General features: G+C 47.1%; 1 protein-coding gene and 1 long non-coding RNA gene across 2 annotated transcripts in view; one reads left to right on the plus strand and one right to left on the minus strand.

The window, feature by feature from the left end:
• Window positions 1-5,254, minus strand: part of ZAP70 (zeta chain of T cell receptor associated protein kinase 70) — an 11,397-nt gene extending 6,143 nt beyond the window's left edge. Inside the window, exons 1-5 of the mRNA XM_069106239.1 lie at window positions 4,205-5,254; window positions 3,057-3,481; window positions 2,675-2,835; window positions 441-579; window positions 140-227 (exon numbers count right to left, since the gene is read on the minus strand). Of these exons, the coding sequence (XP_068962340.1) occupies window positions 140-227; window positions 441-579; window positions 2,675-2,835; window positions 3,057-3,458 (790 nt within the window). The 5' untranslated portion in view covers window positions 3,459-3,481; window positions 4,205-5,254. The remainder of the gene's footprint in view (window positions 1-139; window positions 228-440; window positions 580-2,674; window positions 2,836-3,056; window positions 3,482-4,204) is intronic.
• A 599-nt stretch (window positions 5,255-5,853) lies between these two features.
• Window positions 5,854-10,229, plus strand: LOC138177778 (uncharacterized). Its single transcript, XR_011163225.1, has 3 exons — window positions 5,854-5,950; window positions 7,100-7,170; window positions 8,043-10,229. It is a non-coding gene; the product is annotated as an uncharacterized lncRNA (long non-coding RNA).
• The last annotated feature ends 4,999 nt before the right edge of the window (window positions 10,230-15,228 follow it).

Consider the following 15,228-nt stretch of genomic DNA (forward strand, 5'->3'; position numbering starts at 1 on the left):
CCCCCATCCCAATCCTAGCTCAAACCCCAGCCCTGAACCCCATCATGGTACAGACCCTACCCAGCTCCAGGCAGGACCAGTGCTGAGCCCCCATCCCAGTTCTAGCTTGAACTCTAGCCCCAGTCCTGAGTTCCCTTACCGGCAGCAGTAGTTGCATTGGCATTAGGACAAATCTCTTTCAGGCAGTAGATAAGCCCATCTGCCTTCAGCTTCAGATACTCTACCAGCTGTCAGGGAGAGGAGGAAGGCAGAGGTATCAAGAAGCGCCCACACCTCCACCAGAGTCCCATCCAGCCTTTCAGGGTCTCCTCAAAGGGAGAGAGAGGCAGTGAGTGGAGAGCAGGTAAAGGATATAAATGGGAGGCTAGGAGTCTGGGTAATTGGGTGGGAAGGGTAGAAAGACAGGGAAGGTGGAAGGCGAATGGGCCTAAGCTGCTTACCTGCCACAAGGTGTCAAACTTTGTGCCTTCAGGAATACAGTACTTGCCAGACTTGTCCTGGTTGATTAGGTAGTGGTAGACAGTCTTGCCATAGATGAGGGACAAAGCGTAGCTGCCTTGCTCCTTCCTGGGCCTAAGCCTATGGCAGGTGGTGAGAAAGGAAAATGAGAAGTCTCCAGGTGCCTGGGCTTATCAGGATGTGCCCAAAGCACTCCACTCCTGCCAAGATCGAAGGTCTACAGTTTCCCCCATGGAGATCATCTAATTCACCCCCACCACCATTTTACAGTTCAGGGAAACTGAGGCTCAGCAAGGATGCTTACCCAACTTCACACAGGAAGAAAAATTAGCAGAGCCAGTGTTTCATTCTTCTCCCAGGAGGAGGGAGGAAGAGCTGTAGCCAGTGAGTGACCAGTGCCTCAGTGGGGTTGTGAGCAGCCCACCCAACCTACTGTGCGCTGATAAAAGCACGTAGGGAGAGAGGGGCAGGGAGCCTCTCAGGCTTCACCTCCATTCCCTCAGTGGATCATGGGATCACACATAGAAGGGACCTCAGGGGCCACACAATTTCCTCATTTTTTCTGAGGGGGGAAACTGAGGCCCAGGGAGATAATGAGGCTTGCCTAAGGATACATAGGAAGTAAGTATCAGAGGCAGGATTTGAACTAGGTCTTCCAATTCTGGTACCACTTCCAGTCCCCAGAGTGTCTTACAAAGTCACCCACAGGCAAATCCAGCCATGGGCAACCACACGCTCCCAGGCAAACATAAACAGTCTGCTTCCCATACTCTTAGGAGAAGCAGCCATTCATACATGCTCATGGGCCAGTTGGAACTCAACCCATCTTCTCTTTTTTTTTTTTTAAAGCAATCGGGGTTAAGTAACTTGCTCAAGGTTACACGACCAGTTATTATTTCTGGGTGTGGTGCTGAGTATCCGAGCCCGGATTTGATCCAGGTCATCCCAACACTGGAGCCGGTGCTCTTACTAGCTGAGCCACCTGGCCGCCCCTAAGCAATTGGGGTTAAGTAACTTGCTCAAGGTTACATGGCCAGGTGTTTCTGGGTGGGTGCTAAGTGTCTGAGCCCGGGATTCGATCTCCAGGTCTTCTCAACACTGGAGCCGGTGCTCTTACTTGCTGTGCTACCTGGCCGCCCCCCAACCCATCTTCTCTAAGAAGGTCATTCACTGCTGCTCACAAGCAGACGCAAAGACACATTACGGGACCAAACACTCTCCCTAGCAAACATGTACAAACACACATAGTCACAACTGGTTATCTCATGGTCACTAACACGTGGTAATCGATGTCCTATGGCAATAGCACCCTTCACAACATCAAACCTTGTCAGAAGGACCAGAATTTAAGAACACCCTGAAGGACTAAGCCCGGCCAGTTGAGTCTGTGCACTTTTTAAAATACATAAGGCAAAAAAATATAGTATGAAATTGTTTATTTTAAAGTAAAATTATAATTAAAAAAATTTGCCTCAGTTGGTACAATTAGGTCCTTCTAGTGTTGAGCTGATTGTATAAAAGGGCCCCGTTCTTTTAAAATAGAGCTTAGGATTCTTACTGAAAGCTGTATCAAAAGTTTTGGCCCCACTGGAGTTCTGGCTAAGGGTGTTACTGGGGGGGGGGTCAGGAATGGGGGAAGAGGGAGGCAAGAAGGACTGATGTCCTTTACTCCCAACTGGAGGAAAGCCCTGAGATGAGCCTATGACAAAGCATTTAATGTAGGGCCATTTTAAACACTTTTAGTAAGCATAACCATCGCCCAATTTCTTTTTTATCAGTTAAATGGCAGCTTTTTAATTCTCCCTTTAAAGGAAAAAGAATGAGGCCTCCTGCCAGACAGTCTCAAAGCTGGGAGCTGCAGCCTGAGGTTTGTGGCTTAAAATGTGCTTGCAGTGGTCCCCTTAGCACTTAGTACATAGTAGGTGTTTAATAAGTGCTTATTGACTGACTTAGTCATTGATACATCTCAGTTCCAACTTCCAAAGCTTATGCCCAGAAATGCCCAGGACACCAGGGCTCTTTCCACATTCAAACCAGAAAGTCAACCAGGCTTTTTAATGTGGTTTCACCACATTGACAAAGCTCCTGTGTGTACTCGAACAGGCCACGTCACATGAAGACACAAGGTGACACTAATGTGTGCCACGCACTAGGAACCTGCATTCACAGACATAGAACCACACATACACACATGGCTGCCCCCTGCCCCACTTACAAGAACTTGCCATCATGCTGGGAGCCTGAATACAGTTTCCGTTCAGCTTCCTCTCTGGAGATGGAGTTGTGGTACCAAGGCATCCGCTCATGGGCTGTGGTGGCAATGAGCTTCTCTACCTGGGGGGCCTGGCTGATGATGGCCTGCTCAAGGGCATCACCCTGGGGAGGGATAGGGTCAGGGTGCCCCCATGAGGAAGAATAGCAGCCCCTATTTCTCCAAGGTTCACAAAGGAACCTGGTGAGAAAGATAGTACAAAGGAAAAGGGGATAGAAAGCCTGCAGCTCTGAGAGGTGACTTCCTGGGGCCCCCCTGTCCCGCTCTACCTGGCCCCTCCCGGTCAGTCTTCTGGGGGACCCTGAGGAGCCCGTCTGGGCCGCACCTCTAGTTTCCAGGTCTGGCGCACATAGTCTCGAACCATGCTGTCCCGAAGACTGTCAAAGACCCCTGGCTGGGGCTCCATCCCACTGGGCCTGTTGCAAGGCTTGCGCAGAAGGCAGGGGAGGCCATCGGCATCCTTGGAGTAGAACTCGCAGAGCTCTGCTGGGCCGCAGTGAGGCTTGCCTCCAGCAATGGCATAGGTGCCATTCAGCTGCCGCTCGATGGGGTAATGATGGAAGTGCAGGTCATACACCAGTGACAGCACGTAGCCCCCCAGGCTACGGAGGCACTGGCGGAGCAGGAAGAGCCCATCTGCCATGCCCGCCAGCTTCAGGTGCTCTTCGGCCTCAGCCCTCGAGATGCTCCCATAGAAGAAGGGCAGGTGGGCAGCTGCATCTGGCATCGTGCACTCCCTGAGAGCACCACCTGGCGTGGGGGGAAGCCAAGCAAGCTTCATCAGCCTCTGAAGCCAGCCCGTCTCCCCAGGGGGCCAGCACCCCTTCCCATGTTACAAGCCACTCCAGGACCCGGCCCCCAGGCCAGCTCAGCCTTCTCCAATCTCAGAATTTCAGAGCTGGAGGAGAAGGCCCTCCAAGGCCATAAAGGCCAACCCACACCTGCCCAGAATCCCCTCTCCAACATCTCCAAGTGCTCCTTCTGCCCCAGAGAAAACCTCCTAGGAAAAAAGCCTGTGCTTGCCTCCCAAGGCAATCATCACACTTTTGGACTTAGGCCCTCTTTCTTTCTTTTTCTTAGGAAAATTGTGTCCACTGAACTGAAACCTGCTTCCTTTCACCTGCCATCCATTGCTGCTGATTCTGCTTTAATCTAGGGCCAAACAGAGCCATTCCACAGGACAGCACTTCAAATACTTGAAGAAACTATCACATCTTCCCCCCACAACTCCCTCAGGCTTCTTTTCTAAAGGCAAAACTTCCCCAGTTCTTTCAACTGATCCATTTATGCAAAAAATCAGAACTTAAAATACTGCTCCCAGACCTAAACACAGTTTTCCAAGTGCGGCAGGGATATGTGCCATATACACTGAGCTCCCTTTCACAGTGCACACTCATGTACTGTTTTGTAATCACCCTCACATCTTCCATAGCATTGCAGGGGAATGACCAGTAGAGAGGGTAGATTAGTTACCCCATTTTACAGAGGAAGAAACTGAGGCCCGAAGTAGAGAGGACTAGCCCAATGCCACACACTAAGTGGCAAAGAGGGGGATCAGCCCCAGGTATCCAGATCAGCTCCCAGGGATGCCTGCACTCCACCTGGCTTGTTTCCCTGAGGCCTTCATGGGGGCACACAGCCAGAGCTCAATAAAGGCCTTTGGAAGGATTTGATTGATGATGGCAGGAATGGGGAAAGAGAGGAGGGGAAAAAGATGAGAGAGGAATGAGAGGAGGGGCTTAAGGGGAGGAAGCTGGGGGAGGCAGGAAGGAGAAAGGATGCGGTGGGAGGAAGGGGAGGAGGGAGGCCGGAAGAGGAGGGAGGAGTTGAGGAGCCGAGAGCAGGGGAGGGGGCCCACAGCCTCGGCAGGACTGGTGGCCGGATACTGTGGCAGGAAATTGTCAGCAGTGCTTGTCAAGCCCCTTCCCCAGGAGGCGCCTGGGGCCTCCAATCCGGCCAAGCTGGAGGAACTGGAGTGGGACTGGAACCCAGATGGAGGGAGAAGGAGGAGTTCCCTGAGGCCAGGGAAAGAAGGATGGGGAAGAGGAGGGGGGGGAATAGAAGAGATCAGAGGAGGAGGTGAAGAGAGAGGAAGAGAAAGAGAACCAAGATAAGGGAAAAGTGGAGAGAGGAGAGGAAAGAAAAGAAAAGGAGGAAGCAGAAGAGAAGAAAAGAGAAAGGAGATGAGTCAGAGGAAAAGGAGGGGTCAGGGAAGAGAGCGACAGAATGGAGATGAGAGTGGGAAGGGAAGAGCTGGAGGGACCAGGAGGGGGCAGGGAGTCCCGTAGTAAAAGGAGACTGAAGTCTGCAGCCTGAGAAAACCCAGCGTGGGCATGAGGATCCCTGAGCCTGGCCCCAATGGCCCCTGGTGCTTCTGTTTGTCCCTGTGGCCACTAGAGAACTGAATGGTCCCTGAGGCCCTTTTCAGCTTTCCATCTTTGTTCCCAGGATCCCTTGAGGAGAAGGAGGTCAGAGAAGGCAGAGGAAAAAATTCCAGCCTGTAAATCAGATTCAAACTCCTCCTCCTTCCTCCGTATTCAGTACCCCACATTGAAGACCCTGCTTTACCCTCAGCCCCCCTACCCCAACATCCCACCTCTTTGAATAGCCAGGCAGCATTTAGTAAGCATTCCTATGCGCCAGGTACCGTCTCCACCATATTTATTCCAAACTCTGGCCTTTGGCTCCTGCGATTTTCTACACTGGGAATGCCTACCCCTCTTCGCCAATCGAGGCCCATCCCATAAACCATTTCTCTACTCCAGCTCTCAACTTGCCATTTCCAGGCAGCCCTTCCATCGTGCTTCTACTCTTATAACTACCTGCAACTAAGGCCTCTATGGGCAGCCACCTACGGCCTGTATGTACAGATCCCGGACCTGGCAGATTAGAATCTGCTGGCAAACCTCAAAGCCTTCCCCATCCACTCTCCACACTAGTTGGCACCACTATGTCTGCCCTCCCTCATTACCCACCTCGTTTCATTCATGCCCTCCCACCTCTATCACCATTAACACAACTTCAGGAGGGTTAAAACAATTACAGGCCCAACCAGCCCTGCAACTCACTTTCCTCATAACAACCCTGTAAGATAAGTAATGTGAATATTACCTCTATTTTACAGAAAAGGAAATTGATGCCAACAGACAACAAGCATTTCTTCAGTGCTTACCGTGTACCGAGCAACAAAGCTTTTGACATCTAACCATTTTGCCCTGGGTCAGTATCACAGCTACCAAGGATTGCAATCAAAGTGTACTGATTCCAAGACCCCATTATGCCACACTGCTCAGATTGGGCACCCCTCTAACACCTCTATTCTATTCTTCCTAATGGAAATGAAAAATTAACAAATTATTCCTGAGTTAGGCGTCTGCTTACATTTCTGTTCCCAAGGCTAATTATTTGTTTCTATTTCACTGTCTTCAGAATAAGGGCTCCTTTTGCAAGCAGAATAATAATATAATTGTAGAATTTAGCTGCAGTGGATAGTGTATGGGACTTGAAGCCAGGAAAACCTGAATTCAAATCCTGCCTCAGACCCTTACTGATCCTAAGCTAGTGTAATCAATTAACCTATGCCTGCCTCAGTTTCCTTCTCTGTAAAATGGAGGTGGGGGTGGTAATAACAGCACCTACATCCTAGTGCTGTTATGAGAATAAAATTATATATCTGGAAAGTACTTTGCAAACCTTAAAACTATATAAATGCCAGTTATTATTATTAATTTAAGGGGTTTGCACTTTGGTTTTCCCCTGGCCCTGTGATCCAATGGTGAATGGAGGTTCAAGACTATGATTTCTTTGTTGTAAGGAATCCCCAGCATAGAATTCTCTGCACTAATTCTGATCAACAACTTGACTTTCTATCCATCAATGACTGACACGGAGTAAGTGCTCAGGAAATAAATGTTTTCATTCATTTACCATTAGTCTGGACTTTGGCTGACCTTGCACAAATACCTTGTCCTCTCCGAACCTTGGCTTGTTCCTTTTTAGGACAAAAGGGTTGGATTGGATCAGAGATCCTTCAGGGGGTCCTTAACTTGGGTGGGAAAAAAATCTATATTTTAATATAATTGGTTTCTTTTACCCACAGATTTTATTCATTTAAAAAGATTATTCTGAATAGTCCCTAGCTTTTGCCGAACTGACTGCCCAAGGGGTCCCTGGCACACAAAAAGTAAGGAACCCCCTATATTAGGTGCTCCCTAATTCAGCTGTAAACTTTAAAAAGTTTCCTGGAAACATGTAAGGTTTGCTGGCTTTGCCAAGGCCACATAGCCTTAGACCTAAATCATTCTGATTCCCAGGTCAGTCTCTTTATACCATATAATATTCCCTTTATATAATATTCCTATTTTACAGATGAGGAAGCTGAGCCCCAGAGAAGTAAATTGGCTTGCCCATCACCAGCAGCAGCAGCCAGCACTTGTAAGGTTTGGAAAGAACTTAACATATGTTTTCTCATTTGATCACCTGCCTGTTATAAGAGCTGAAATTTGAACCCAGGTCTCCTGATTCCAAATACATCCCTCTTTCTACTCTAACCTTGATGACTCCCCTTTTTCTTCTAATCCCTGTATCCTCATCTCCTCCATCTTGCCCCACTCCAGCACCAGAGACCCCACTCTACAGATGCATAGCAACTCAAAAAAAAAAAAACCATTAACTAATTGAATAACTGCTTGGTTAGAAGAGTTCTCAACCTGAGGTCTATGAACTTCAAAAAAAATGTTTATAACTATATTTCAACATAATTGCTTTCCTTAATAATTCTGTGCATTTAATTTTATTTGTAAAAAGGCTACAAAGGGGTGTGTAGGCTTCATTAGACTGCCAAGGAGTCTAGGATACTAAGGTTAAAGACCCCAGGCTTAGCAGCTATGGGAGCTGGAGCTCTTCTTACTTCATTCCACATATCTCCCAGCTCTGAGCACCAGAGGATACTGGATGATGGGGACCAGAGATCAGGCAGCGCAGCCTAGAAGGGGTGACTGCCTTTGATACTTTTCTGCAATGAAGGGCTCTGGTCTGAGGAGGTAGGCAGTAAGCTGGGAACACTGCTAGGCTGGGTGTCAGCGCACCTGGATTCCAATCCCAGCTCTGCACCTCAGTGACTGTCTAACCTCGGACAAGTCGCTTTGCCTCCCTAAGCAATGTCTCTTCTTCTGTAAAAGGAGGGAGTTGGACTCTTGTTATTCACCCTTTCTTTACAGAGAGGACCAGTTTCAGGGTAATGTCTTGACTTGCATGAAGTGGATTTAAGTGAGGCAGTTACAAAAGTCATCAGCCTCTTTCTCTCTTCCAGAGTCGTCAAGGTCCAGTAGCAAGACAAAAACCAAGACCACTGGTGATGGCCCAAGATAATGCGGATGACCTTGACGTCTTCAGTGTCTGACCAAGCTTTAACGCTTCACAGAACCTACTTCAATTGCCTTCATGGCCTTTGGAACAAATTGTTTCATCCGCCTGTGCCCCTAGGGGAAGTCCTCAGATGCTTAGGGTAGCCATCCCTAAGTCACCAATGGGTTTGAGGCCTATCTGTTACCCTCAATCTGGCTTAGCCTGTCTGCCAGGATCGTTCTACCAAAGTGTGGTTGCTGTATGTGCTACAGCTTCTTGGAACCACAGGCTAGATAACCTCAGAGGCCCCTTCAAGATCTCCATCTAATACCTATAACTGGTACCAGCCTGAGCATGTAACCTGTTGGGCAAACACCATCCTTATTTTCCTCCAACTACTATCATACTACCTCTAACCCTAAGGAATTCCTTTGTTTTGGGATTCAGTATCACAGTGGAATAGACAAGAGGCAGGTTCACTAAGAGAAAGGAAGGAACAGGGGATGGTGGACTTTGCTCAGCCAGGAAGAGGAAGGAATAGGAATTCCTTGCCTATCCTTAGGGACTGAACAGAGCCATCAGACCAAGGAAAGCTAGGAATATAAATCTTAATCCTGCATCTGACCTGTAGCTGATTTACTTGATCATAGGACCTTGGAGGTCATCAGAATCCAATTCTTTTTGTTTACAGATGAGAAAATTGAGACACCAAGAAGTTGTGTTTTGCTCAGTAGCGTAGCTAAGAAGGGTGTAAGATGGGGTTTGAACCCCACCTTGGAGTCAGGAGTCCAGTGCCTTCCCCACTATACCACATTGCCACTCGTGCTTATATAACCTGGGCTTCTCTGGACATGCCCAGTTCTAACATGGAGATGGTCTTAAGGGGCCTTTGAGCATGCCAGTTTGCCTAACATGGAGCCTGATGTTAACCCTATAAGTAGGTTGTCCTCATACATGATACACATTAAAATGCTCCATGTAAGAGGGGGCTGGTAAGTAGACAGCCTGGAATCTAAGCCCTCAGTGGGTCACAAACTAAGAAGCCAGCCTGGAACTCATTTCCTCCATTGTTCCAGAACCTGATTATCTATGACTTACATAGCCTCCCTCCATTGGTCAGTGCCCCTGGGGACTTTTTCTCCCATGCCCACTAAGTCAAGACCTCAGTCTACTACCAGGCTGGCTGTCAGAGATCCTTGCATTAGCCTGAGGAGAGTCTCTTCATTGACCAGGGTCGGATTTTGCCTCAAAAACAACAAATATTGGGGCAGCTAGGAGGTGCAGTGAATAGAGCACTAGCCCTGGAGACAGGAGGACCTGAGTTCAAATCCGACCTCAGACACTTAATACTTACTAGCCATGTGACCTTGGGCAAGTCACTTAATTCCAATTGCCCTGCTTCCCCCATCCAAAGAGCAAAAAAGAAAACAAAAAAAAAGAAAAAAATATTTATAGCAGCTCTTTTTGTGGAGGCAAAAAATTGGAAACCAAGGGGGTACCCATCAACTAGGGAATGACTGAATAAGTTGTGGTTACTGGCTATGACGGAATATCGTTACACCATCAGAAATGATGACACGGACATTTTCCAAGGAACTGAGAAGACTTCTAGGAGCCAAAGCAGAACGAAGTGACTAGAAGTAGGAGAACAGTGTAACGTTCTAAAGAAAAACAACTTTGAAAGACTTGCCAGCTCTAGCCAACGCTGTGATAAAACAGGATTTCCAGAGGAGGTAGGATACAGAAAATGTAGAATTAAGCATTCAAAGGAAGGTGCAGGTTTAGACGTGGCCAATGGGAAAACCTGTTCTTTGGGACTATCTATGTTTGTTAGGAGCATCTTCATTTTCTTTTATATTCTTTGGGGATGGGGGACAGGCAGAATGTAGAAGGGAGGAATGATAAATGCCTATAAAAAAAACCAAGAATGAAGCCCTCCACAATCTGGCTCCTACCTACCTTTCTGGTATCATTTCATAGACTGCCCTTTGTGGACTCTCTGGCCCAATCAAGTAGCCCTCCTACAGGTCCTGCCTCACCTTGATCCATCTCATGCCTTGCTTGGTCCCTTTGCCCAGAGGATTCCTCAGGTCTGGAATGTCCTCCTTCTTCCTCCTCTCCTCTGCCTCTAAAAATGTCCAGCCTCCTCACAGAAAATAAAGGTGCTGAACTCAAATGGCCTCTGAGTCTCCTTCCAGCTCTAAAAATCAATGGTTCTACGGACCTATGGAAATGCACGTACCACCTCCCATATGGGGCTTTTCCTACTTGTTGAAATTACTTTGTATTTCCCCAGATCTACTCTGCAGTCACCTAACGTTGTACCCATTACATCCCTTCAGTAGAATGTAAACTCCCTGAAGGTAGAGATTGTCCTAGGTTTTTTGGTTTGTATTTCTGGATTAGGAGCCTGTAGTTCTAATTTACCTTTCCAGTTTATTATACATTAATACTTTACCTTTCATCTAACATCTATAATCATATATGTCATATATATGATACATCTATCATGTATGTACACAGTTGTTTATATGTTCTCCCCCCAACTAGAATGTAAACTCCCTAAGGGTAGGCACCATGCTTTTATCTTTTTTTTTTTTTATCGCCAGCTCTTAGCACAGTGTCTGGCACCCAGAAAGTGTTTGTTAAGCATTTGTTGAACTGAACTGAGTTAGACTGAGGAGTTCAGATCTAGTCCCTTCCCTTGCTCAGGGACCAGTCCTGCTTACCTCTGATCGCCATGATACTACCCTGGCTGGCCCATCCTGCCCAGTGCTCAGGAACTATGATGTTCCCACCTGAGCAGCTTGTGGATTCAGAGAGGGAAGGGACTTTGAGATAAGCTTCCACAAAGCTCCTGGTTTTAGCCAGAATGAGTCACATTTATATAGTACTTCAAGCAAAGTACTTTCCTCCTCAAAACCCTGGGGAGGTACCAATATAAGTATTATATTACAATTACTAATTTACAAGTGTAGAAGCAGAGTACCAGAGTAATGAAACGACCTGCACCAAGGTCACAGAGGGATTCTACCCCAAGCCTTTGGTTCCGGATCCAAGGCACTTTCCATGACATAGACTGCCTCTAAAAATAGAGAAGAATTAGGGAGTCCCAAATGAAAGGACCCATCCCTAACACTCTTCACTGGGGCCGTGTAGAATCAGTCTGAAAGGAACCCCAGGGCTGGTAATCAGGAGGCCTAGGTTCTAGATCAGGCTTTACCACTGTTTTGCTGTCTGACTTTGGCTAAGTCAGTGCCTTTCTCTGGGCCTTGGCTGCCCCATCTGTAAAATGAAAGGGTTGAACAAAGTGTTCTCTAAGGCCCCTCCTCACTCTGGCATTCAGTTTTCTAAAGGCCCCCCCAGCTCTGACATTCCATGTTCTAAAGTCCTCTTCCAGGTCTGACAGTCCATATTCTAAGTGCTCTCCCAGCTCAGACGCTCCATGTTCTGTGTTCTAATGGCCCTCCTGTCTCTGACATTCCCTGTTCTAAAGTCCTCTTCCAGGTCTGACATTCTGTATTCTAAGCTCTCCCCAGCTCTGGCATAGTACGCATGCTAGAGGAGTCTGTGACAAACCACCAGACTGGCTCTTGTCCTCTGTTTCTGGCTGCTTCCTCAGGGGAGTGGGTGGGAGGGCTCCAGGGGGAGAGGCCAGCTCTGCAGGCAGGCATGCACGAGGGGAATTCCAACAATGCCCTGCTGACTTGCAAGAGAGCAGCAGCGCTCTGAGAACCAATGTTTTGGTCTCCCAGTCTGACCTTGAAACAGAACTGAAAAAAACAGCCTGAGAGTCTGTGCAGCTTTCTCCCAAAAGGTTGAGACCTTTTGTTTTGGGGGAGGAGAGGGGTGGGGTAAGCATGTCCCCGGGATGGAAGAAGTGGAGAGCTGAGGGCCTGGGAATGATTTGTCCAAGGCCCTTTGGACATTCTGCCCAAGTACATGAGGAACCGTGATGCCAGCTGTCAGGGCAGGATAGGCGCACACGGGGTGGAATCAGGGTTGAGGGGGACATGATCCCTGAGACAGGCAGTTAGCCCAGTGCTTGCTTCCTTCATTCTGCCTTTGCCTGCTGGGAAATGGTTCCAGAGTGAGCTGGGCCTACAGGCCTGCAGCAAATGTTTAACTAGAAACAGCTGGCTGGGCTAAGTGGGGGTTGGGGCGGGCTGCAAGCAGGCAAAGTTCTTCACAGACAGTCCCTGACAGCTGTTTAGAGTGTAAAAAACTGCTTTGCTACAGTGTTAGGGTACCTCAGAGTCTAAACTAGTTTATTCCCAATATAAGTTATAGGTACACCGTTTCATCACAGAGCTCTGGGTAGCCCAGACAACTTGGCCCCTCCTTTCCACCCTGCTTCACCTCCAGGCCAGCTGGGCTCCATCAAAACAGTGGGGCTGGGGTGGAGACTGGGGACAGTGTTTGGGGAGGCAGAACCCTCTCCTTGCTCCTCTTGCTGACAGTGGCAGAAAGGGACTCATCTGGTGGCAAAACTGGGTAGAGATTTTCCATTTGGAGGTTGCTTTAGGGCTAAGTATATACACACACAAACACACACACACCTCATACCCACAGGGTTGTTTTTTGCTGATCTGTGGTCAGGAAGGAGGGAGGTGATACTGACCATAAGGAGACAGGAAGGATGTTTGTATGTGAGCTATTATTATGAAATATTATTCTTGACTGTATTTCTCTCAATTGACTGTTTGAAACTTTAACTATTAAGAGGAAAGCAAAAGATTTTGCAGTGTTTAGGTTTCACTTAAATATTTATCATAGCTCTTCAGGCTAAGGTATGAGACTGCATTTGAGACTTCTCTTGGCCTCAGTTTTCCCATCTATAAAATGAGAAGGTTGAGTTACGTGATTCTATAATGTCTTGATGATTTAGAACTAGCAAAGACTTGAGAGATCTAGATCAACCCATAATTTTACAGATGAGGAAACTGAGGACAACTCCTCTATTTTACCCTTGATCCCATTCCTAAATCCAACCCTCTCTCTAATCTTCAGTCACTCCCTGTCTCCAGACTCCTTTTTTGCTGACTACAAAAAAAATGCCCCAGTTGCCACCTGGTCTTAAAATACCCTCACTTGATTCAACTACTCACCCCCATACTTCTCCCTTTCACAGTCAAACTCCTAAAAAAAAAAAAAGCTATCTACACTTGTGGTCTCTGCTTCCTCTGCTCTCTCACTTTACAACCCCTTGTGGTCTGGTTTCCACCCTCATCATTCAACTGAAACTTTTCTTTCCAAAGTTACCAATCATCTTTTAAAACTTTATCTTTTACTATCTTTTGCTTTTATGTCATCTTTACTTCCAAATATGTTTCCTCCATTTCCCCAACCTAGCCACTCATCCTTTGGAATAAAAAATGTTTAAGAAGCAAAGGAAAAAAAAATTCAGTAAAACTACCCAACACGTTAATTCTGAGAGTTAATTCAATGATCCGTACCCATAGTCTACCACCTCTTCAATGAAATTAATTTCCTAATTTCTCATCTATTCTTTGGAGCAAACTTGGAATAGCAATGATCTTGTAATTTTAAAAAACAAGGGCTTTTTTTCAATCTTCGTTCCTCTTGGGCTTTCTGATGCCTCTGACATTTTTGAGTGTCCTCTCCCTCCTAGACATCCCCTCTGTTCTCTGGGTTTTGAGGAGCTTGTCCACTCTCTGATGTTCTCCAACATGCCTGGGTGTTCCTTTTCAGACTTCACAGGTCATCTAGGCCCCAGCCCCTAATTTTGTGTGTGCCCCAAGTCTGTCTTAAATCCTCTAACCTTTTCTCTCTATTCCCTCATTTGGTGATCTCATCAGCTCCCATAAACTCAGTTATGAACTCCAGGCAGAGGACTCCCAGATCTATATAACCAACCCCAGCTCTCATCACCACTCATTAGTTAGATATTTCCAAGTCAACATATCCAGAACAGAACTGGCTATCTTTGCCCAAAACTCAGCCTTTTTCTGAAACTTTCCTGTTGAAAGCACTGTCATCCAGGCAATCGGGTCCAACATCTCTAAGTAATCCCCAACTCTCCCCTTCCCCTCACTCCCCACATCCAAACAGTTGCCAAGTCTTGATGATTCTTGTAATAAATAACCCACTCACTGGTGTCCCTAACTCCAGTCTCTCCCCATTACAATCCACTCTCCATACATCTGCCAAAGCAATATTCCTAAAACACAAACCTGACCATGTCACTCCTCTGCTCAAGAAGTTTCAATAGCTCCCTATTGCCTCTAGGATCAAAATTTTCTGTTTGGCATTAAAGCCCTAGTAAGTATTTGAGGCAGAATTTGGACTCAGGTCTTTCTAACTCCAAGTCTTAGGTACTCTCTCCACTGCACCACCTAGCTGTAGGAAACAGCTCATAATTAATGCTTGTTGACTGACTTTCCTTCATGTGCTCTATGGGTCACCCAGCCTGGCTTACTTGTCTCTCACCCATGACATTCCATCTACCATCTCCATGCCTTTGCACTGACTAGCTTCCATGCCTAGAATGCACTCCCTCCTCACCTCCACCTTTCAGGATGCCTAAGCTCCTGCAAACTTAGCTCAGATAGCACTTCTTGACCTAGACTTGCCTGAACTCTTCAACACCTAGTAGCAGCTGTCTTCTCCCCACTCACCTGGAAGTTAATTTGCAATTAGCATATAATAACTACTTATGTAAGGACTCCTCCATTGCATCAGCCAATCGATGAACAGGTTTTAATGTGTAAACAAGTTGTCCCCAAGACGGCAAGTATCTGGACCATCTGATTACATTAATTACTGCTGTTTGTCCTTCCTCCTCAAAGGGGACCATAACATCAGGGAAGTGATGCCATGACATGCAAGTGAATTGGATTGAAGTGAGGGAAGGGTGTGCAAAGTCACTAGCCTTACTTTTTCCTCCAGAGCCATCTGGGTCAAGTGGCCAGATATGGATCAGGATGACTGGAGATGGCCCAGGATGCAGTGAGGGATCTTGGTCTTTTCAAGCTAAGATCTTTAACAGGTCTCAGTGTAACTTACCCCTCCCTTAGGTAGGTAGAGGCACTATGACTTTCCCAAGGGCATATAGCTAGTAAATAACAGGTGAAGAATTCAAGCCCAGGCTCCTGATTCACATAATCATAGAACTTGAGAGTTAAAAGGGA

This window comes from Petaurus breviceps, unplaced genomic scaffold (assembly GCF_028583685.1).
Source record: "Petaurus breviceps papuanus isolate PSGF00001 unplaced genomic scaffold, PetGlider_PUasm1.0 103, whole genome shotgun sequence".
In the NCBI taxonomy this organism is placed as follows: domain Eukaryota; kingdom Metazoa; phylum Chordata; class Mammalia; order Diprotodontia; family Petauridae; genus Petaurus; species Petaurus breviceps.